General features: G+C 61.2%; 2 protein-coding genes across 4 annotated transcripts; both read right to left on the reverse strand.

Annotated features, from left to right (window-relative positions):
• LOC110479568 (alpha-2-macroglobulin-like protein 1) lies at positions 1–11,901 on the reverse strand. Of its 3 annotated transcripts, XM_021546950.3 has the most exons (36): positions 11,713–11,901; positions 10,961–11,150; positions 10,511–10,673; positions 10,196–10,248; positions 9,603–9,623; positions 9,333–9,486; positions 9,128–9,212; positions 8,935–9,043; positions 8,739–8,853; positions 8,075–8,184; positions 7,779–7,943; positions 7,422–7,652; positions 7,046–7,103; positions 6,645–6,790; positions 6,302–6,451; positions 6,037–6,141; positions 5,724–5,811; positions 5,340–5,511; positions 4,974–5,199; positions 4,715–4,841; positions 4,363–4,484; positions 4,145–4,196; positions 3,877–3,951; positions 3,561–3,737; positions 3,361–3,442; positions 3,115–3,271; positions 2,933–3,007; positions 2,608–2,764; positions 2,293–2,510; positions 1,987–2,202; positions 1,792–1,910; positions 1,600–1,690; positions 1,391–1,459; positions 1,206–1,308; positions 1,019–1,060; positions 1–619 (listed from the first exon to the last, which is right to left on the reverse strand). In XM_021546950.3, exons 1-36 carry the CDS (start codon positions 11,775–11,777, stop codon positions 603–605), a joined length of 4,305 nt encoding a protein of 1,434 aa, XP_021402625.2. In that variant the 5' UTR covers positions 11,778–11,901; the 3' UTR covers positions 1–602. The 3 variants fall into 3 exon arrangements, with proteins under 3 accessions (XP_021402625.2, XP_021402626.2, XP_021402627.2); XM_021546951.3 differs by lacking the exon at positions 1,987–2,202; XM_021546952.3 differs by lacking the exons at positions 1–619; positions 1,019–1,060; positions 1,987–2,202 and having other exon boundaries at positions 1,208–1,308; positions 1,792–1,875.
• A 3,535-nt stretch (positions 11,902–15,436) lies between these two features.
• On the reverse strand, positions 15,437–20,986 carry LOC110479566 (1-acyl-sn-glycerol-3-phosphate acyltransferase alpha). The gene is made up of 6 exons (XM_021546949.2): positions 20,667–20,986; positions 18,060–18,193; positions 17,370–17,545; positions 16,339–16,434; positions 15,842–15,914; positions 15,437–15,660 (listed from the first exon to the last, which is right to left on the reverse strand). The coding sequence occupies exons 1-6, from the start codon at positions 20,984–20,986 to the stop codon at positions 15,437–15,439; spliced, it is 1,023 nt and encodes a 340-aa protein (XP_021402624.2).
• Between the last annotated feature and the right edge of the window lie 1,746 nt (positions 20,987–22,732).

A 22,732-nucleotide genomic window follows, 5' to 3' on the forward strand; every position in this document is an offset into this window, starting at 1 on the left:
TGCTTGACTGTATGGCTTTATTTAGACCCAGGGCAGGGCCTGGGGTCCACCAGGACCTAGCTTCTCTCCAAGAGGCACCTGACTGGTTTGTGCTGGGATGGCAGTGTCTCCAGGTCCCTCGTGGTGACACTGGCATCGTTGTCAGTGCTGGGGAGGGGGCTGGGGTGGCACTGTGGATCCCAGGAGGGGTGAGGGGTGGTGGGGACCCACCAGGGAAGCTCTGGCACGAGGGAGGAGCTCTGGGTCCCCTTCAGGTGATGTGGGGAGGGGAGAGGCCAGAGCTGGCACCCCAGAGCCCCTGTGCAGGGTTGGCAGGAGGTGGCCCGGGGGTGTCCCTGTGTCTGTGTCCTCACTGTGGCTGGCTGGAGAAGCCATGTGTGTCCTTGGGCCTGCAGGAGCCCCTTGGCTGCAGATCCTGGTGGGGAGCTGTGGCTCCATCCAGAGGGGCCCTGCTGGAGGCCAGTGCTGCTGGGAGGGTCTCTGGGCCACCTCCTGCCCCCATGGAGAGTCAGGACCATGGCCAGGGTGGGAGCAGAGACTTCAGCTCTCCCTGTCCTTGGCAGGTGCTGGGGCAGGGATGGGCTGCCAGGCTCCAGGCCGAGTTAGATGTTTTCCTTCTCTTCAAAAGGAAATATGGGGGTGCCATGAGAGGAGAGTCCCCAGCATCCCCCACCACTGCCCTTGCTTCCCTTGACCCTCTGGCTGAGCCCCATCCCCTGTGTGAGCCCAGAGCCCTACGTGGGGAACTCCAGGGGGTTCCTGGAGGAAGGCTGGGGCTGATGGGGGCTGAGCCCCCTCAAAGAGGCACAGCATCTCCTGCACACCTGGGCAGGCTGCCAGTGCCAGTCTCGGACCTCTGCCCCTGAGCTCTGGTCAGCAAATACCCAACAATCAGGGCAGGACTCTGGGATGGGCTCCTGTGCCCCCACTGCCTGCCCTGTTTCCCCTGGGGCCCTCCAGGTCCCCATCAGGGTCCCAAGGGTGGGGTGACCCCTGGCCTGGCAGGCTCAGCCCCTACCTGAGCTGGGGGGTGCAGTGTAGGCCACATCCACACGGTCACCTGCAATGGGAGAAGTGGTGACCAGGGGCTGGGAGGAGCTGCTCCCTTAACGAGCCAAAGCTCATCAGTGTGATCAGCCAGACCCCACTGAGCCCCTGGGGCTGCAGGGCTGGCACAGGGCCAGGGGACACCCTGCAGGGCTCACCTGTCTCATAGTAGTCATACAGGGACACGGTGGCCGGCTGGAGGTTGCTCACCAGGAAGTCCTGCTGGGCTCGGAAGGAAAAGGTCTGCTCCTCCTTGTTCAGCTGTGGAGACAGCCCGGGGGGGAGGTGTAGCCACCCACCATGGGGGAACCCCCCACATCCCCAGGCTCCTGCCCCATCTCACCTGGTCTAGGTAAATGGTCACCTGGTCAGGCTGCACCTCCACTTTCTTCACCAGGTTCTGCCTCTTCAGCTGCAGGGACATGGCTCAGGAGGGGCCATAGCTGCTCTGTGGGTGCCCAGCACCCCGAGCAGCTGTCCCTCTGTGTCCTGCAGCCCCAGGCAGGGACCTGTGGGATGGGGTATCCCAAAGGTGGGCAGGGGGCTCCTCACCTCCACCATGGATTTCTTGTCGGGGCTGTAGCCCGATGGCAGCTTGGCCTCGATGACAACCATGTTGGTGGCAGGGCGCTTCCCGCTGTACCTGCAAGGGCAGAGCCCCAGTGTGGGCTATGGGATTCCCTCTCTCCCTGGCTGCTGCTGTCCTCCCCCAACCCGGGGCAGCGGGACGGCCCCAGTCCCTACCGTGCCCAGAGGCGGAGCAGGAGCTGCGGGTTCGGTGAGCCCGGCAGCGGCTCTGCCTCCACGCGCAGCTCGAACGCCCCCGGGCTGGGAGGGGGAGGCACGTTATAGCGCAGGGTCACCTGGGGGACAGCACAGGGTGAGCCCAGCGAGGGCACCGGGACAGGGCCACGGACAGGGAGCCCGGGCTGTACCCACCTGCACCAGCGCACAGCCCTGCCCGCGGGCTCGCAGCCCGTAGGTGCCCGGCAGCTCGGGCAGGGCTGCCCGCTGCAGCACCAGCCGGTTGCTGCTGTCCAGCACAAAGTCCTGCACCGTCCCCATGGGCAATGTCACCGTCACTGTGATGTCCCCGTTGCTGCCATACGTCAGGGCAGCGTATTTGGCCAGCGCTTGCAGGGCCACTACAGTGTCCTGTGCATGGGGACGGCACCAGGGTCACCCCCAAGCATGGCTCCCAGGAGGGACCAGTTTAGAGCAGCCCCTGGAGCCCAGGGCCAGTACCTGTGTGGAGGCAAAGCCCCCATAGGGGTTCTGCTGCTTGCAGAGCCAGCGGACGATCTGGGATGCTGTCCCCAGGTCAGCAGGGGACACTGAGGGCTGGGACAGGTAGGCCAGCAGGACATAAGCTGTCATCTCCACCTCGGCTGGCGCAGCCGCGGCCCAGGACAGCTCTGAGGGCTTCTGAGCCTGCCCCCTCCTCTGCCAGTAGAGCAGCCCCTCTGCAGGAGAAGGGGCAGCAGCTCAGCCCCTGCTGCGGGCTGGGCTGGGGTCTCTCCCAGAGGTGGCACTGCCCCCAGTGCCCTGCCCGGGCAGTACCTGCGCTGACGCTGTGCTGGGCCAGGCGCTGCAGCTGCGCCTGCTGCTGCTCCCGCAGCCCCGCCAGCCCGAACACATAGGCGAGCAGGGCCTGTGTGTAGGGGTCGTCCGTGGGAGAAGCCTCCAGGCACTTGAGGGCTGAGCTCACCACCGGCTCCTGGCGTGGCAGCAGAGTCAGGAGCCAGCCCAGGGCATGCGACTCGCTCAGTGCTGCCCAGTACGGCCAGCTGTGCCCAGTTTGCACTGCGAGGTGGCCTGGAATGGCCTATCCCAGCAGCTGTCCCCATCCCACCAGTCCCTGCGGGGAAGAAGGGTCCATCCTCACCAGCGTGGGCAGTCCCAGCTCCAGCATCGCTGCAGTCACATATGCTGAGAGCGAGAGCTCATCCGAGACACCGCCCTGCACGGGGACAGGAGGACACGGGTCTGGCTGGGCTGTGACACCAACACAGGGACACCCCCACTGCCCAGACCACACTCTGGGTCCCCACCCCAGCCCTGCCCCACCTGCAGGGCGTTGTTGAAGAGTTTGCCCATGCTCTGAAAGCAGCCGCTCTTCTTCTGACGCTGCTGCAGCCACCGCAGCGCGTCCATGATGTGCCGCTCCTCAATGGCCACGTAGGCTCGGGCCTGCCCGAAGGACTTGAGGACAAATGCTGTCAGCCTGGAGCCAGGGAGACATCGGAGGGCTGCAGGTCAGCACCGGGTCCCTGGGTGGCAGGAGGAGCCCTGGATGCGGTGCAGAGCCCTCACCAGGTATTGCCCGTGGAATCGCTCTTCCCAAAGGCGCTGTAGGAGCCATCGTGGTGTTTGTACAGCAGCTCCCGCTGGTACCCTGCGGGAGGACATGGGGACAGAGCACTCTTTCTGTGCCCAGGGGAGCCGGGTGGCGTGAGGAGGGTGCTGTGGGACAGTGGTGCCCCCCCCAGGCAGGCAGTCGGGGTCCCACTGACCGCTCTGCAGGAACCCCTGTGCCTTGGTGCGGATGTCTGGCAGCAGCTGCCCAGTCTTCTCTAGGTACTGCTGGATGTAGATGTTGGGGGCAAAGCGAACCATGTTCTGCTCCCCACAGCCGTAGGGCATGGCCAGGAGACTGTCCAGGTTCTGCAGGGCATTGCCCAGGATGTCACCTGTGCCAGGGGGACACATCATCAGCTGTGCCCCTCCCACCAGCACCCGTCTGGGTGGTCTCACGTCCTGCTGAGCCTGGGGACCTCTGCACCCACCCTGTCCCCCGTGGTCCCCGGGCTCCCTTAGCCTGTCCCTTACCCATCACAGTGATGTGGGCTCTCTGAGAGCTCTCCAGGATGTTTGCAGGAATCTCCAAGGACACTTCTTCAGCACCTGTGGGGATAGAGGGTCATGACAGTGGGAGTGCCCGACTCTTCCCAGCCTGTCCCGTGGCAGCCTCATCCACCCTGTTCCTGCCCAGGTACCCTGACCCTGGCCTCCTCTGGACCGGTGGCCTTTGTGACCAGTGGCCCACACCCCTGGCCCACATCCCACAGCGCTGCCCAACACCCCTGGCCAGTCCTACCTTCCTGGCAGAGCAAGGAGCTGTGAGTCTTCTCCACCAGGATCCCCCCCGGCTGTGGGGAAGCAGAACCAGCGTCAGTCAAGAGTAGGGACCTGTCTGTCCCCCAGTCCCCTTGGTCACCCCTGCCTTCATGTCTGGGCGCTCTCCCACTGCCCCCGAGGGCTCTTTGCACCCTGCTCCCACATCCATCCCGTTTTCCCCCTCCACAGCCCTCTCACCTGCACCAGCAGGGGCTTTATCACGGTGTCCGCACGGCCCTGGGCTGGGACCAGGGGCAGCTCGTTGCCACAGGGCTCAGTGGAGCTGAGGGCCTCGGTGCTCACAGTGATGTTCACCTCCCCTGAAGGTGCAAACATGGCCCTCAGTCACCAGGGAACCCCCAAACCTGAGCACAGCCCCCTGGACTTGGGGTGGGGCTGGCTGGACTAGGCTGGGGGTCCCCAGGAAGGGTGAGAGTGGAGCGAGGTAGAACTCCAGAGGTGCTGTGGGGTTCCTGCCCTCCCTGCCCACCCAACCCCATCCCCTGAGGGGGTCCCTGGGCAGCAGGGTGGGGTGGTGACAGCTCTGTACCCAGGCTGGTGGCTCGCACACCCCACTGGAAAGTCTTGGATTCATCTGCACAGACACAGCTGCTGTAGGTGTCCCCAGCACTCAGTGACACCTCCAGCTCTGGCGACTCTGCCAGCGTCACCTGAACCTGCAAGGCACGGCCATGGTTCCATCAGCCCTGGAGCCGGGGTCACCTCCCGGCCTCACCTGAACCTGCCAGAGCACGGCACAGCTCCATCAGCCCCGCCACAGCCCGGGGTCCCTGCCCGTGCCCACTCACCCGCAGGCACTGGCGCAGGTAGTTGAAGACTGTGGCCCTGAGGGTGAAGGTCTCGTGGCGCACCACGGCGTAGGGCAGCGCCAGCTCCACGAAGAATGGCTGGAAGGCCGTGAGAGTGACAGCAGGGGACAGCCCCAGGCCCTGCGGGGCCGCACAGAACATCCCGGCCTCCCACTCCGTGATGGCGTCGGGCACTGTCACTGTCAGCTCGGCAGAGCCGCCCTCCCTGCATGGAGAACATCATGAGGCCACCCCACCATGGCTGGTGGCATTGCCTGAGTGGCACCGCTGTGACACTGCTGGTGCCGGCCCACGGGGAGAAGGAGTCCTGAGGTCCCCAACTCTCCTTGGGAGCTGTCCTCTCACCCCACAGGCACCAGGTCCCATAGCCACGTCTCTGGGAAGTAAGTCCGGGGTGCCTGGGATCCTTGATGTACATCAAGTACATCCTCGATGCCTGGGATGGCTTGGCTGTGTGCTGTCATAATTTCTGGATCAATATTGCTTCCTCCCACTATACGGGATGGGTAACGCTCTCCTGGAAAAGGCAGAGCAGAACCTGGAGGCCTCAGGTTTCAGCTGGACCTTGCCTGCAGCCAGCACAAGGGCGAGCAAAATCCTTTTCCATCCTCTTCCACCCTCTTTGGTGGCCCTTTGTGTTTTCTGGGTGGCTCCAAGTCCCCCCGAGAGCACAGCAGCCAGAACTGGCCACCAGCTCTTTGCTCTTTTCAGCACAAGGGCTGTGCTCACCTCTAGGAGTAATAATTTCAACAACAGTGGGCCTGGGCGGGCAATGGTCCCTGGTCTTGGCATTGGTGAAGAGCTTCAGTGCTGCAGCCTGTGAAAAAGCAGAGGGTGTCCAGCCCCCACAGCCAGCAGGTGGAATATCCCTATTCCAGCAGTGAGTACTCCCAGGGCTACGGAAAACAAGTGGAGAAGGAGCCTGGGCTCTGCAGGAAAGGGAAGTCCTTTGCCACGGTGTGGCTTTCCCAGCACTTGTGAGGAGCACGGGTGGCTCCTGGATGGGGAGGAACCGGGAGGCCCAGGTTGGCAGGGGCTTCACCTGGAATAATTTGTAGGTTTCCATCTTGGAGTGGTGCCGGTAAAAGCCACATGGTTCATCCTGGATGCTGCGGGGGTAGTTGAATTCAGGCAGTGCTTTGTAGACCTGGGAGTAAAAACATACAAACCCCTCATTTTCAGAGCACAGGGCTCTGCCCACCACAGCACTGGGTCCATCTGAGGGACACTTGAGCCAATATCATCCCACCCCCAGCCCAGGCTGCTCCTGGGGCTGCATGGGGACCCCAGGCAGGGCCAGCACTCACAGCCTCGGCGTTGAGCTCAGCCTCAGGCTTCAGAAGCAGCACGCTGCGATCCACGGCTCGGACAGCGCACAGGGAGCCCGGGGCAGCCCCCAGCTGCAGCCTGAGCCCTGCCCCAGGCAGCGCCCTGGCCTCGGAAAATGCCATCTTCACCTGCACGGGGACACCAGGGGACAGGGCCAGAGAGCATCACCTCCTGTGGAGGGCAGGACCGAGCCCCAGGTAGGGAAGGCTCTTCTCGGAGGGTTTGGGGAGCAGGGAAGGGGTTGGGAGACTGACACTGCGATGCCCCTGGAGTGGGATGGATCCCAAGGCAGGCAGCCATGGACAACCCAACTCCTCTCACCTGGTTGGGGAAGCACTTGGCCACGTGGAGCTCAGTGAAATCAGCCACCATCTCACCATTGGGCAGCACCACATAGACCAGAAGCCTGGCCATGGGTGCCAGCTCCTGCCCGATGGGCAGCTCCAGGGAGAGGGAGGCTCTCTGTCCTGACCGTGGAAAAGGGAGGGATGTTATTCAGAGAAACCAGAGAAACTGCGGCTGCTCCAGCTATGGAAGTGTCCAAGGCCAGGCTGGACAGCGCTTGGAACACCCTGGGAGAGTGCAAGGTGTCCCTACCAGGGCTGGGGGATGGAACGGGATGGGCTTGGAGGCCCCTTCTAACCCAAACCATTCCATGGTTCTGTGAGGAGCAGGCACAGGGAGCAGAGCCCTGCACAGCCTCTCCATGCCATGGGACGTACCGGGCTCTGCAGCGACCTCTTTCCTGAAGATGCTGGTAATGGTCCCCTTGGCCAGCACCTGCACAGGAGGGGGTGAAAACAAAACAGGTGCTGAGTGTGGAATCAAAGTGCCCTGGTGGAGCACGCACCCACAATGAGAGTTCTGGGATGATTTTTGACCATGCCCAGTCTCCAGTCCTGCAACAGCTCCCATCGGGGTGCAGGCTCAGCAGTGGCAGTAGCCACCTCCTCTGACATGTCCCTCGGTCTCTCCAGGGCAGATTGCTCATTGTCCTGTCCCTGGGGACAGCACCATGAACAGCATGTGTGGAGATGTGACCCTTCCCACACAACCCACCTGATTCCTGCTGCCCTCCCGCCCTGGGCTGGGGCTCACCATGAAAACCAGATCCAGGTTCTGCAGCTCACTGCCTAAAGCCTCCTTGCCAAAGATGGAATCCACATGGACCTGCAGGGATTGGCCGCAGGGCAGGTCCCGCTCTGGGTCACGGATGTGCAGGAAGCTCCCGCTCGTGGACCAGTAGGGCATGATTGTCAGAAAGGCACCTTGGGACCTGAGTCTTGCTGGGCGCTGCTCCTGCTTCTCAGCTGTCCTGCTGACTTTAGCCTGAGGTGGGAATCAGGGTGAATCCACCAGCAGCCCCCGAGGCTGGTGCAGTTGCAAGGCCCCACCACACTGGAGGAAGCAGCTCCGGGACCCCCAAGGAGGGGGGGACAAGGGTGGGGCACTCACATTTAAGGAGACCAAGTCACTCCAGCCAGAGGCGTCCAGCTGGAAGGAGGCTCTCCCTGAGCTGTCGGTCAGGAAGCTTTGTGTCCTCACTTTATCCTGGTTCCTGACTGAGAGCAGGACCTGCCTCTGGGGCAGCCCAGAGCCGTCGGCTCTCTGCAGCCAGATCTGTGCGGGAGGGAAGGGGGGATGCGCGACTGGGGCTGCAGCTGGGGCAGAACAGGGCTGGGGTGGGCAGGAGCAGGGCTGGGAGCAGCAGGGGCAGGCGAGCCCCATGGGGAGAGGGGATGCTCCGGTACCGTCCCGGTGTAGGGGAGGCCCTGCTTGTAGACGTGATCGGGGTTCTCAAAGGTGACCGTGACTGTTCTGGGGAAAACCTTGCAGCTCTTGGTGCTCTTCATCTCCAGCCCTGTGGAGAGCGAGCGGGGAGCTCAGGGTGTGCAGGACACAGCTTAGCTCCAGCCAGTGCCCCTGTCCCCATGCAGAAAAGGTCCCTGGACATTTGGGCTTTCCTTCTGCAGCTCCCAGCATGGTTTGCATCTCCTACAAGAGCAGCACAAGCCCCATGGAATATTTCAGACCTAAAGCCAGGGTGCAGCTGGGGGCAGACACTTCAGAAAAGGCTCCTCAAGCCCTACTCTCCTCTCTCCAGCCAGGCTGGGCACTCCCAGTGTGCTGAGTGAGGGATGAGCTGGGAGGCAAAGCCACCCCACCAACCTGGCTGATCCCAACCTCTCCGCACTGCCAGGACTCGGCTCCCAGCACTGCCAGAGCTGCTGGATCTTTGAATGGCGTTTTTCCTCTGCTTGGAATTCCAAGTCTTGCTAGGCTGACCTGTCTCACACCCGCACCCAAACCCCATCGCTGCATGTGCTTCCCTAAATCCCAGCAGCACTTTTGGGTGTTCCTGGGGAGCACTAATCCCTTGGGAGCACGTGAGGACGGGCACACCCCCATCCCCACCTGTCCCATCCTCCACCAGCGATGCCTCGACTTCGAGTTCCTTCCTAAACGACAAAGCCATCTTTTGTAAGGCGGCCAGTGAAACCTCTGTGGAAAAGCAGCCGTTCTTCTCCGTCTGGAAGGAAGATCAACCTCGTCAGCAGCATTCCTGGGAAGGAGCCACCCCAGTGACACCCCCAGTCCCAGCCACACTCACCTGCCCGGTAACCTGGGTGCAGGTCTTCTCCCCATGGCGAGGCCAGGGTTTCTGGCTGAGGCACAAGTCAGCCTGGACCTTGCCCTGGACAGGCTTCCCGTAGGTGTAGCTGTGTGGGGACAGGGAGAGGCTGTGCTGGGGTCCCCACCCTGCTGGACCCCCCCATCCCCCCCGTTCCCCGTTCCCATCTCACCGCCCGCAAATCTCCACCGGGAACTTTTCGTCCTGCTCCCACAGCACGCTGGGGAGATGAATGGTTACCTCGAACTTGGGCAGCACTAGGGGACAGGCACAAGGACGCAGGGTGGTCACTCCCAGGACAGTGACAACATCTGGGTGGCTGCAGGGGGTCGAGACCTGCTGCCCATGGTGGGTCCCACTTCCCAGTGCCCATGTACCATACTCCTCCACGCTGAAGGAATGGCTCTTCCCCTCCACGCTGATGGTGTAGGTGCCCAGGGCGGGCTCCGAGGCCAGCGGGAGGGACAAATCCACGATTCCCTGCCGAGGGCTCAGCTCCCGCCACTGTGCAATGCGATTCCCGCTGGGATCCTGACAGGACACGCGGGATCAGCGCCCGGGGGGCCAGCAAACAGCCCCTGGCTGTGCCCAGTGTCCCCTCTCCTGGCCCCCCGAGCCCACCCCACCCCCTGGGGTCCCAAACTGACCTTCAGGAACACCAGGGGCAGCTGGAAGGCAAAGAGAGGATGGTCAGAGGAGCAATTCCATTCCTTGGGGTCTCAGTGGGGTGGGCACAGCCGTGGGTGGGGCAGAGCGAGGGTGGGATGCTGTGAGCTTCCCAGCCCTCAGGATGTTTTGGGATGGATTTTGAGCCTGGCTCTGGCAGGGTTGAGCCGAGGGCACTGCCAGCATGGCACAGAGGGGTGGCATCTCCCAGTGCCTTAGGAAGGGTCCAGAACCCCTTTAATCTGGGAACATGCTGCACTTCCAGGGGCCCCAGTGATTGCTCAGGGGTGCCAGAGGCTGAGCCTGCCTGCCGGTATTGCTGGTGTCTGGTGCCTTGATGGATATCAGCACATTCCCCGCTTCCCACTCAGCAGGGCTGCATCCCTAACCGGGAGCTGGCGTGGGCACATTCCAGTGTCACGCGTGCCCTCTGCTTTCTCCTGATCCTGCACAGGGCATCCCTGCCCCGGGGCAGCATTCCGAGGGGAAAGGTGACTCCCACACCTCTCCCACGGCCGGCTGGGACACTGCAGGGAGCCCTTGGCACCTCCCCACGCCTCAGCTCTGCTCTCACCTTCTGCAGGCTGGGGGTCAGATCTTTATCCAAAGAGACAACTCGGAACTTCACTGGGAAAGGAAATGGAGATGGAGGAGCAGCTTCATCCGCAGGGAGGGGATTCCCCGTGGGAAGGTGGATGGAAACCCACCCTGAGCCCTGCACTGCCCCTCAGCAGCACGGCCCCCAGCGAGGCCTGGCACTGCCCTGTGCCCGTGCTGGGCATCCCAGGACATCCCGGGATAACCCCTCCGGTTTCCAGGCAGTGCAGGAGCAAGGCTCGGCCCCCTCACCCCTCTCCTCACACCCGGGGTGTCCCTCCTGCCCCCTCACCTTCCTGCCCAGGCTTGTAGACAGCCTTGTCCGTCTGGATGAAGATCCCGGGGCTCAGTGCTCTCAGCATCACCTTCTTTGACTCGGAGACATTCAGGGAATCTCCTTGGATGGAGACGTGCAGGGCCACGATTTCCTCCTTCCCTCTGGCAGGGGCTGGAGCCTGCAGGGGGATCAGCAGGCTCGGGGAGAGGACAAGGACGGTGCCCGGGGGACCCAGAGCACCCCCAGCCCCAGGAGCCCCCCACAGCCAGGGTCCCCCAGCACCCTGCAGCCTGCAGGCAGGATCATTCCAGCCGGGATAACCGGCTGAGCCTGGCTTTGTCAGTGCCAGGGGTGAGACCCTGCCACGAGATGGCGAAGTCACATCTGTCCCCAGTCCTGATGGAAATGGCCTGGAGGCCACCCAGGCCCACTGCCTGCTCCCGGCTGCTTTGGGGTGACACTCACCGGAAAGGTGACGTTCAGGTGCAGATGAGGCTCCAGGACCTTTCTCCTCAGCAGGGTGGTGGGAGGGGTCCTGCTGTCCCCCTGCAGCTGGACATGGACCTGGACGGGCCCCTGGAGGTCACTGAGGTGCACCCAGAGCGTGGCAGGGTGAGGGTGGTACAGCACGGCCGGGGACACCACCACGAAACTCCTGGCAGGGACAAGGGACAGGAGAGCCCTGGGGGTGAGGCACATCCAGCACGGCCCCACAGAGACCTGGAAAAGCCCCACGGAGCACAGGAACCCCTCCAGCCACCCCTCTCTGCTTCTGGGCTGCCCTGGGCTCCTCAGCTCAGCTCTGCAGGTGAGGGCACAACAGCTCCCGAGAGCCACCAGAGCCGCCAGGGCCACCGGGGCCACCAGGGCCACCAGGGCTGGGTCCTCAGTGCTCCTGGGCAGGGAGACTGAGCAGCTGGGACACCCTGGGCAGCAACCAGGGCACAGGAGGGATCGAATCCCACCAGGAACTGCAAGGAGCCACGGTTAAACCACCCCAGCAGGCACAGGACGGATTGAATCCCACCAGGAACTGCAAGGAGCCAAGGTTAAACCACCCCAGCAGGCACAGGAGGGATTGAATCCCACCAGGAACTGCAAGGAGCCAAGGTTAAACCACCCCAGCAGGCACAGGAGGGATTGAATCCCACCAGGAACTACAAGGAGCCACAGTTAAACCACCCCAGCAGACACAGCTGGACACAGAGGGGACTCACGGTGCTCCAGAGACCCCGGCTGAGAGGAGCAGGATGGTGAAGAGAGTGGGAAGGGCTGGAGACATCGTGTCCCCAGCTGGATGTGGATGTTGGGAACAGCCACAGCCTCCCCCTGCAGCTCTTGGATCACTCTGGATTTGTGTCTGACCCGCTGCAGGCTCTGAAATGGGGTCCTTGTGTCCCACCCACTGAGGAGAGAGGGGCTGGCAGAGGAGCCCTGGGCACCTGCAGATAAAGTCCAGGCAGTGTTTGCCCTCTGCCCACGGCCTCTGGGGGTCAGTGACTCCAGGGATGTTTGCAATACTGGGAAAGGTCCCTGGAGTTTCAGTCTGGGCCAGGACTCCACACAGATTTGCTGGGAAATGAAGTCAGAAGTCTGCAGGAGCACACAGAAATGAAAACAGGGAGCACAACCTGAGGAGGGGCTGGGAGCTGGGGGTGATTTCTCAGAAACGAGAAATGTAAAGGTATTTCAAGTTTAACCAGATTTGGGCAGATCACATGTCCCAAGTTTTTGGGACAGTGATCTGTTTGCCCAGTTCCTTTCAGTCTGAGCAGAGGAACAGGACAGTGTGGGGATGTGGAATTGCTCATCTGCTCCCATTCCACTCATGGGAGATGGACACCTGCCAGGGCAGGGCCAAGCTACTTCCTGTGGATTCCTCTCTTCTTTTTTCTGTTAAGGTTGGGATTAAATGCACAAGACAAAATTTTTTGTTCAAACCCAAATGTTTATTAGTTCTTATCTATGTTACAGTCTCACAAACCATGACTTCTACAGCACTTAACTCTAACAAGATGGAAATGAAGTTCTATCTCTCTTTCTACAAGGCCTTTTAAGGATAAAATGTCCAATTAAGAAATGACACCTAAGTTGTTTTCACTTTTAACCCAGTAACCAACCACCCATGCCCGCAATGTGGACTTTTTTATACAATTACACAAAACCACCCAAACCCATGGAGAAGAAGGTGAAGAAGAAGGAGAAGGACCAGCCTCCAGCCTAAAACGTCCATCTTGCTACGTATATATTACTGTATTCTAAACCCTTAAACTCTGAATTTCCCACCCTGTGATATCACACATTTCTATTCAAGATCCAATCCCAGTTCTACCATTCCATTTTGGAAGCTTTTCCACGGCCTCAGGTCAGTGCAGTGTTCTCCTGGGGGTCAGTGCCTGGCAGCACAGAAAGACTGAAATTCTCATTTTCCAGGGTTCCAAGAGCTTCCCTCTGTCCTCTTGGGACTGTGGGATGGTTGAGGAGCTCCACGACAGCCCCACAGTGTCCTGAGCACATCCCCTGTCTAGGGCCTTGCAGTTCCCTTCCCTTTGAGGCTGTGGGAGCCATGGAATCATGGAATGGTTTGGGTTGGAAGGGACCTTAAAGCACTTTCACCACTGCCATGGCAGGGACACCTCCCACTGTCCCAGGCTGCTCCAGCCCTGTCCAGCCTGGCCCTGGGCACTGCCAGGGCTCCAGGGGCACCACAGCTGCTCTGGGAATCTGTGCAGGGCCTTACAGGAAGCCATGGATGGGGCTGAGCTTTTCCATGGGGTCTCAGATGACCACGGCTCCGTGCCCACCTCCCCACCCTCTGGAGCAGCCCCAGTGGCTGTAGGTGGCCGGAGGGGGCTGGACCTGCCACCCCCAAGGACACGAAGCAGGACCACGGCCCAGGTTCATCTAGTCCTGCCAGGAAGTGGGCAGGGGTCAGTGCCCTGCCAGACAGCCCAGATGGACGAGGAGCTCACGGCTCCCACAGCACGGCCAAGGTCACCGTGCCCCCTGTCCCCATGTGCCACATCCGCAGGGCTGTGAAACCCCTCCTGGGATGGGGACCCAGCACTGCCCTGGGCAGCTCTGCCAGGGCTGGGTACCCAGAGCAGCCAGGCAGGGCAGGCCTCGGAGAACCAGAAAAAGCAAGGTGTTCTTAGAGCCCCCATGCCAAGGTTTTTTCCTCTCCTCAAGTTTTCTTCTCCCACTGACAGTGGAAAATCCAGGGAGGGCTCTGGCTGGGCCCCGGCCCTCCAGGCAGGACAAGGGTTTGTCCAGAGCAGCTGTGGTGCCCCTGGAGCCCTGGCAGTGCTCAAGGCCAGGTTGGAGGGTGCTTGGAGCACACTGGGACAGTGGAAGGTGTCCCTGCTCATGGCAGAACTGGATGGGCTTTATGGTTCCTCCCACCCGAACCATTCCATGATTCCATTGATGCTCAAACCCCCAAACCCAAACTTTGGGCAGGCAAACCACCCCCAGTGTGGGGGTGTGGTGGGACCCCCAGGCCAGCTCAGAGCTGACAGACTATGCCACATGTTGGGAATCCTGGGAAGCAGGAAAGGATTAAAGGGGTTTTCTGAGACATGGGACCTTCCTGTGCCCTTGGCCATGTCCATGTGACATCTCCTGATCCCATGGGTTGTTTCTCATGGGAAGCCTCTTTGCTGTTTGGTGTCGGATGATTGCAACAGATTTGAAGGATTTCCTCCATAATCAGCTCTCCTGAGAGCAGGACTGGTGCCAAACCGGAGCTCTGTGCCCGTGGTTTGCACCTTTTATCCCAGTATGGGAGGGGAAGCCTTGCCCTTCCTGCTCCCCACAAGGGGACAACCACACCCTGCCCTGTCCCTGCCCTGCTGCCACCCTGGGGTGCTGGCACAGGAGCTGCTCAGCTGGGTAGGAGCCAGGAGATCCCAAATCCCTGCCTGGCTGCAGGGAACCATCCAGCTGTCAGATGGGTCATGGTCCAGAGTCCATGGAGAGGAACCTCCAGGTGGGATTGTGTCCAGGTGGGTACGATCCAGGTATTGCTGGAAATTTGAGGCTTCAATGGGTGCTCTTCTTGTGCACTTACTGCACAGGGAGAGCTCTGCCTCAGGGGCAGACCCAGGCCTGGGTAACCCTCACCCTGCCGTGTGCTCCTCACACCATCCCTGGGGTGGAGATGATCCCTGCAGAGTGCTCTGTGCACAGGGTGTTCCATGTGCAGGGTGTTCCCTGTGCAGGGTGCTCTGTGTCCAGGGTGCTCCATGTCCAGGGTGCTTCGTGTGCAGGGTGCTCCGTGTGCAGGGTGTTCCCTGTGCAGGGTGCTCCGTGTGCAGAGTTGAAGTCTCCCTGGGAGATGGATTCCCCCTCAGCCCCCTCAGCACAGCCAGGACACAGCACCAGCTCCAGTCTCTTTAATGTCCCACCCTTGGCTCACAGCTCAGCACCAAGGATGCTCTTCTCCCCCCGTGGGATGCTCTCCCCACCTGGAAACCTCCCCTGGACCTTGTGTCCCCCCCAGGCCACACACTCTGGGCCCCTCCCCTGAGCTGGCTGCAGCCAAAGAGCATTTCCAGCTTGTAGGAGCCTCTGGAAGGAGAATCCATGGGGAACCCAACAATCAGGAGTGAAAAATGGGGCTGTGGACCCCCAGCCCTGTCTGGAGCATCCCTGCCCTGCCCAGCGAGCAGGCGGGAGCCATCCTGGGGGACAGCCACAGCTCCAGGTCTGGCAGAGGGACAGCCAGGGGATGCACAGTCACAACGAGGGGTTTTAGGGGGCACCTTACTCTGTTTTGGGGGGCACTTTGCTCTGTTTTGGGGATGCTACCTGGTCCCCATCCTGCCTTGCTCTGCTCCCCTTAGGACACCGTCCTGCTGGGGCGGTGGCAGGGCTGCAGGACACCTCCTCAGGGGACAAGGGACACCTCCCTAGTGTCCCCGAGGGACTCACTCCCTCTGCCTATTTCCTGCTCCTGGCTGTGTCCCCCTGGCCCTGGGGGCTGCCCCTGTCCTCCCCTGGCCCCAGCAGAGGCTGCTCCATGTCCTGGTCCCTGTGGTCACTCATGGACATCTCGGCCAGGGCCTCAGCCATGGCCTGGCGAACACTCTCAGTCAGTTTGGGGACATCCTTTGGGCTCAGGCCCAACGTTTCCACCCTGGGGAGGACTCGGATGGTGCAGGTCCCTGGGAGAGGAGGGAAAAGCCAGGGATGTGTTAGAGGATTCCACCAAGAACTGGGAATTCTCCCAGGCATCTTCCACCCCAGCTGCCTCTCCATCCCTTAGCGTCCCTCAGACACCCCCAGGCGCCCCATGCCCAGTGCCAGCCCTGCCCTCTGCTGTGGAAATTCCTGTCCATCCCTTACCAGAGGTGAATCTCTTCTCCTCGGGGCTGAAGAAGTCCCAGTACGGAGAGATCACAATGGGGACAATGGGAACCTGCAAGACATGGAAAGTCAGGGGGACCCCAGAGAGAGGTGAGACTCCTGCTCCTCCCTGTCCCTGCCTGGTGCTGCCTAGCACCATGGCTATCCCTGGGATCCAAATCCCTGCAGCCCTGGGGACCAAATCCCTGCATGCCCGGAGACCAAATCCCCCCATCCCTGGGGACCAAATCCTGCATCCCTGGGGACCAAATCCCCCCATCCCTGGGGACCAAATCCCCCCATCCCTGGGGACTAAATCCCTGCATCCCTGGGGAATAAACCTCCCCATCCCTGGGGATCAAACCCCCCATCCCTTTGCCCCAGGGTTCACACCCACCCCGCTCCATCCAGGGTGAGCCAAAGGGGAAGGAATGATTTTGGAAAAGGCCTCTAAGACCATTGAGTCCAACATTTGATTGAAATAAGGGTGCCCTTACCTGGGCCTGCACGGCCAGGTGGAAAGCCCCACGCTTGAAGGGCAGCATGGATTTGCCTGGGTTCCGGGTGCCCTCTGGGAAAACCCACACACTGAGCTGCAGGGGACAGGGACAGAGGTGACCCCGTGTCTTAGGTCACAAGATGTGTCTGGGGTGTGTATCCATTGCCACCTGTCAGAGCTGGGGCAGGTCCCTGCTGTTCTTTGGGCACTTTTCTTTATCTCTCCCACAGCCAATCCTCCCTCCAGGAGATCTCTGCTGTCCATGGCCACTGAGTGTCCCTGCCTGGCTGAGAAAATTCCATCATCCATGGGGAGATGCTCTGCCCAGGGGAGGAGCCAAGCATTCCTACTTGGACCCAATCTGACCTGGGAACAGCACAGCAGCCTCTGCCCCCTGCATTCCCAGAGGAGCAGCTTTCTTCCCCCTGCATTCCCAGAGGAGCAGCTTTCTTCCCACTGCATTCCCAGAGGAGCAGCTTCCTTCCCCCTGCATTCCCAGAGGAGCAGCTTCCTTCCCCTGCATTCCCAGAGGAGCAGCTTTCTTCCCACTGCATTCCCAGAGGAGCAGATTTCTTCCCCCTGCATTCCCAGAGGAGCCCAGGCCCATCTCCCCCAGCCCTGGAGCTCCAGAGGAAAACTCCCCCCTTGTGCAGATCCTGCTCCAGCAGAAGCACAGCTGGCACTGCAGGAGGGCTGAGCCCCCCTGGGATGGGGCTGAGCCACCTCCCTGACCCACAGGGGCTCAGCACCTGTTCTGACTCTGGCACTGTTGGTTTTCTTTTCTAGTACTATTGCATTTTTAATTTTCCTATTAAAGAACTGTTATTCCTATTCCCACATCTTTGCCTGAGAGCCCCTTAATTCCAAAATTATAACAATTTGGAGGGAGGGGGTTTGCATTTTCCATTTCAGGGGAGGCTCCTGCCTCCCTCAGCAGACACCTGGCTGTTCAGACCAAGACAGCCCGACCTCGGCCGGGTCAGTGGTGCCCACAGCCGCTCCCCCGTTCCCCCAGCCCGTTTCCCTCACGTTCTCCTGCCGCATGGCGCTGGCGGTGCGGGCGATGACCTCGATGGCCGCGTCCCGGCGGCAGCGGTCGATGAAGATGATGCCGCTGAGCCAGCAGGCCCAGCCCACCGTGCCCAGGTACAGCAGCTCCCGCTTGGCGATGGGCACGCAGCGCTCGGGAATCACCTCCACCATCCCTGGGGCACAGACAACGCCCGTTAACACCTTCCCAACCCCTGGCAGTGGCAGCAGAAAAATCACCTGGGAAAACTGCTCGTAAGCGGAACCCCAGGTTGGACAAACCAGCTGGATATCAGCAATAAATTTTGCAGCTCAGCCAGTCCTGAGAGGTGATAACTGCAGAGAGGAGCTCTCTGGAGAGGCCAAGTTACATCCGTGCACAGATTAACTGATAATTTATACCCTAATATAATTTATACTCTAATGAATCATTCATACCCTAATATAGGGCCAGGTTGGGGTTGTTTTAGCCTTGACTTAATGGACTTTAAGCTGTCCCCAGTCTCAGTACCACCCTGTGGCATCACCTCCCGTTGTCCCTCCTCTCCCTGCAGCACAGCCCTGTCCCAAAAGCTCTCCTGGTCCGCTCCCACCATGCCCGCCCTAATCCCGGTGCTGACTCCCCAGAGCGATCCTGGTGCGCCCTGGAGCCCCCAGAGGCGCCGGGACCCCCACGCCGCCCCCACGCACCCATGAGGTCCAGGGAAGCCTGGTGGTTGCAGACGATCACGAAGGGCCCCGGCAGCCGCAGCAGCTCGGAGTCCCTCACCCGCATCCTGATGCCGTAGAGGCGCTTGAGGGGCAGGAGCGCAGCCCGCAGGAGCCTGCCGGAGACAAGGGACGAGATAAGGGACGAGACAAGGGACGAGATGAAGCGGAGGGACCCTGTGGGAGCGGCTCTGTACCCGCCTGGGAGGGCTGGGTTAGGCTGGGCTGCGCTGCCGGGGCCGCGCTCAGGCTCAGCGGGGCTCGGAGCTCTCACACATTTGCGGCCGGTGAGGCTCGGAACTCGCCCGGCTCCCACCTGAGCTGGGCCCAGCTCCTGGCTCAGAGCAGAGGGAGCTGCTGAGGACGAGAGTGGCCAGCACGAGGTGGTGGCAGGGAAGAAATGGGACTTTGATGCCCAGGGATGATGGGAAAGCAAAAAGAGAAGGGGATGGAGATGGGGAAGTGATGCCATCAAGGCAGGACGGAATGAAATTACTCTACTTCAGAAGGTGAGAGAGTAGAACTTTGATTTATTTCAAATACACTGCTCTTTTTATAGAGAGCTTCAGTTTAGACCAATTCTCTTGATCCTGAAGTAAAAACATCTCTCACCATTGGTATGCAGTGAATAATGCTCAGTGGCAGAATTTATCTATAAACAATGTGAACAACAAGACAGATAAAGAATTATTTACATTATTTCCCAGTTTCTCAGGCTTCTGCCTGGTTAGAAACCTTTGTTTTCTCTCTGCCTGAACTGAGAATACCCACAGGGAAGGGGACAGGGATGGGATTTCACATCCCAGGGAGGACAATCTGTCTCTGCCCGGGGGAGGCTCCCCAGGGGCCCAGCTGGAAATCCAGATCCCAGAGGCAGATTCCAGCCGAGAGGAGCTGAGCTGGGCATGGATGAGCCCTGGGGATGGATGCCAGAGGGACAGGCAGATCCCCAGGGACGTGGGGGACCCCAGGCACTGCCCCTGCTCTGCTTTGTGGGTCAGGAGGAAGGGAAAACCAGCCCAATCCACAGCTATGGGGAATCACAAATCTCCACCAGATCCGCAGTGTCGGGAAGAGATGGATCTGAGCCAAAAAGTGGTGTCACATCCCGGGAGGGCTGGACAGGAGGAGGAATATCGGGATGGCAGCAGTGGGTGATGCTCAGTATGGGAATAATGAGAGGAGTGGAGGAAGGAGGGAGCACCAGGGATTCCAGCAGCCGTGCAGATAAAATCCTGGGACACGTCGGTGTTGGAATGGGGCACTGTCCAACCCACAGAGGGTCTGTGCCAGGGTCCCCACATCTGTCATTGCCCCCAGGGGACAGCGCAGGGCGCAGGGAAGGACTCAGCACCAGGCAGGGTGAGAGGAGAGAAGGAGGCACAGGGCCCGTGGTATCTCCCCCATCCCTCGGGAGCCGCAGGCTCGGAGATCCCTGAGGATCCGAGGAGAAACAGTGCCCCAAAGCCAGGACTAATGACAGAGAAGCGCCCGGTGGGACAAGATAAGGCAGCGCTGATAAGGCAGGTGAGTCACAGCCTCCCTCGGGGGTTTCCACTGAGCCGGAAGAGCAGCCCGGGATGCGCCCAGCGTTCCTGCCGGGAGGGACCCGGGAGAGGCTGCGGCACCTCCGGCACCACCGAACCTCGGACCGGCACCACCGAACCTCGGACCACGCTCCCGCCGCGGGCCGGGGTCCCTCGGCACAAATCCTCAGCGAGTTTCTCAAGCTGGGATATTTTCCCTGTGTAATTACATCCTCCTGGTGTGCTCATCCTGCCCGGGAATCCAGCAACGCGACTGCAACACCCTGAGAGCTCCCAAACCTTCCTCGGGTGTTGCACAGCGATGTTATCTCCCCGGTGTTATCTCCCTGCTTCCACCCTCGGGAGCAGAGTCAGGACGTGGCTGTGATCAGGACATGGCGTGATGGGGACAGGGCTGTGCCCCTGCCAGGTGATGGCACCAAGACATGCCAAAAACATAAAAACATGGAATAGTTTGTGTTGGAAAGGGCCTTAAACCCAGCCAGTATCACCCCCAGCCATGGGCAGGGACACCTCCCACTGTCCAGGGCTGCTCCAAGCCCCAACCAGCATGGCCTGGGACACTTCCAGAGAAGAGGCAGCCATGGAGGGCCTCTCCACCCTCAATCCCTCTGGCAAAGTGCTGTTCCTGGGTCTCTCATGGGCAAAACCAGAGCCAGCAACACAGAACTGGGCATGAATTTGCCCCCTGCCTTGACGGTACCTCCAAACCCCCCTGTTATCCACCCAAGTGATGACCCCAACATTGTCATGGCCAGGAATGATCCCATTTATGTTATTTCATACCTCAGAGACCACAGATCCCAACTCCAGCGTGGCCTGACCCTCCCTGGGTACAGCCAGAACCTCTCACACCACGAGCTGCACTTCACTGCCCCACGGATGTGACCACAGCCCTGGCCTTGGCCCCAGGGCTCCGCCGCCAGCTGTGGCCCAGCTGTGGCTCCAGCCAGGGCAGGGCAGAGCCTGTGGCCACAAACGACGGGATTTCCTCAGCTGAGCCGAGCCCCAGCCAGCTCTCCCCACCCCAGCCCGCACTCACCTCATGTTCTCCACGGAGCGTCCCCGGAGGGCGGCCACGGGGGACAGCAGGGTGGCCAAGGCCACGATCCAGCAGTTGAAAAAGGCCACCTTGCAGAGGAACTGGAAGGGGGGGCTGTGCCTGTAGAGCAGCAGCGCTGCCAGGGGCAGCAGCAGCAGCCCGTGCAGCAGCAGCAGCAGCAGCAGCGGGTCCATGGTGCTCCCCGAGCGCAGCCCGGGCCGGGAGCGGGGCAGGTGAAGCAGGAGGATCCTGCGTGGGCGGCCGGGGCTGGCCCTGGGAGGGTTCCCTGTGGATCCCGTCCCCAGGATGGAGTGGCTCATGGAACCAGGACACCCACCCGAGGGTGGAGAGTGGCTGTGAGTCACTCGGGGACCCTGAGTCACCCGAGCTGTCACCGCTGTCACCTCCTGGGCTATTGAAAGCCATTGCAGTGACTCCTGAGCGGTAAGCTCAGACCTGCTGCTCACAAGTGTCCCTGCCCCGGGAATCTCTCCTGGCCACGGGGCTGCCAGCCCTGGGAAAGGGAGTCTCAGCTGGTGGGGACAGCAGGAGCTGTCCTGGTCCATGGCCATCGCCCCAGCCGGGCTGGGCACAGTCACCTGCTGGCACCCAAACCTCACCCTGCAGAGCACCAGAGTATTGGAAGACATCTCCCACCTGGAATGACAGCAGGAATGTGGCACCACTGCTCCCCATCCCTTGCTCAGTTTGGGCAGCAGGAGCCCCTCTGTCCTTCCCCTCCCAAAGCCCAGCATCTGTCCCCAGGGCCCCACAGTGCCTGGGGTGCCAGGCTCTGCCACCCCCGGCTGCCAGCCCAGCCTGCGGGAGGTGCCAGCCCTTGACCCAGTTGGCAGCCAGGAGTTGTGTTGCATGAGGTGTTTTCACAAGTGTAATTAGCACAGGCTGTAATTAACCTCTCCTCCTGCTCTGGTGCCTTGCAGGATCCAGGCCAGCCCCCTGGAAACTCCTGGAACCAAGTCCTTGTCACAGCAGGGACACTGGGCTGGTGTCAGCCCCCAGCAGCCTCTCCCAGCCCCGCTGGTCCATGGCCCAGATCAGGGAATCCCAGAATTCCAGGAGGGTTTGGGTGGAAAGGACCTCACAGCCCATCCAGTGCCACCCCTGCCATGGCACGGACACCTTCCACCATCCCAGGGTGCTCCAAGCCCCATCCCAGCCGGCCTGGACACCTCCAGGGCTGGGGAAGGAGGGACACACCTGCATCCCTGCCCCCCTGCATCCCTGCATCCCTGCCCCCCTGCCCCCCTGCATCCCTCCCTCCCTGTGCTGCTGCCCAGAGCCCTCAGCTCAGCCCTGACCTCGGGCCAGGAGCTGGGAGCAGCGAGATCCCCTCGTGCCTCCCCACAGAGCCCCAGCGGGGTCTCGGGGGTCTCCCAGTCCCCCAGGCCCCTCCTGGGCAGGCGTCAGCTCTGCTGGGACCCTCCCAGCCTCAGCCCAGCCTCTGCACGGCTGCCCCGCTGTGCCCAGGGCTGCCCTTCCACGCCTGCCCCTGTCCCTGGAGGTGACAGAGATGTCCCCAGGCTCTGCCCGTGCTGGAGGGTGCCCCAGTTTGACCAGTAACCCCGGGGTTACATCCACCAGGAGTGTTGCAATGCCCATTGCTTCACCCTCCCATTCCTCTCATTGTTCTCATATTAAAGCAAAGATTGGGTCACATTTCGAGCCCACCCTTCCTGTCCAGCCCATTCCAGGTGACTCCTCACCTCCTCCTTCCCATCCTGTGTCCACGGGGGAATCTTTGGGCACCAGCCTGGTCTCCCATCAAACCCAGCTTTGCTTTTAGATGCTTCCTTCAGTCCCTCCCAGCTGGAGGAGCTGGGCCTTCCTGAGGGAATCCAGCATGATCCTCCTGCTCCACATTTGAGAGCTCCTCCAGGGGCCAGCCTGGGGAAGATCTGCCCATTCCAGAGCACAGGGAAGGTAAATCCTGCCTTCCACTGGGCAGAGGAGAGGCAGGACAGTCCAAGGAGGGGGTTTAAGGTGCCTTTCTGCATCCTCAGAGCTCCAGACCACTGGCCCCAAGGTCTCCTGCCAGGAGCTCTGCT

Source organism: Lonchura striata, chromosome 25 (assembly GCF_046129695.1).
Source record: "Lonchura striata isolate bLonStr1 chromosome 25, bLonStr1.mat, whole genome shotgun sequence".
Classification (NCBI taxonomy): Eukaryota; Metazoa; Chordata; class Aves; order Passeriformes; family Estrildidae; genus Lonchura; species Lonchura striata.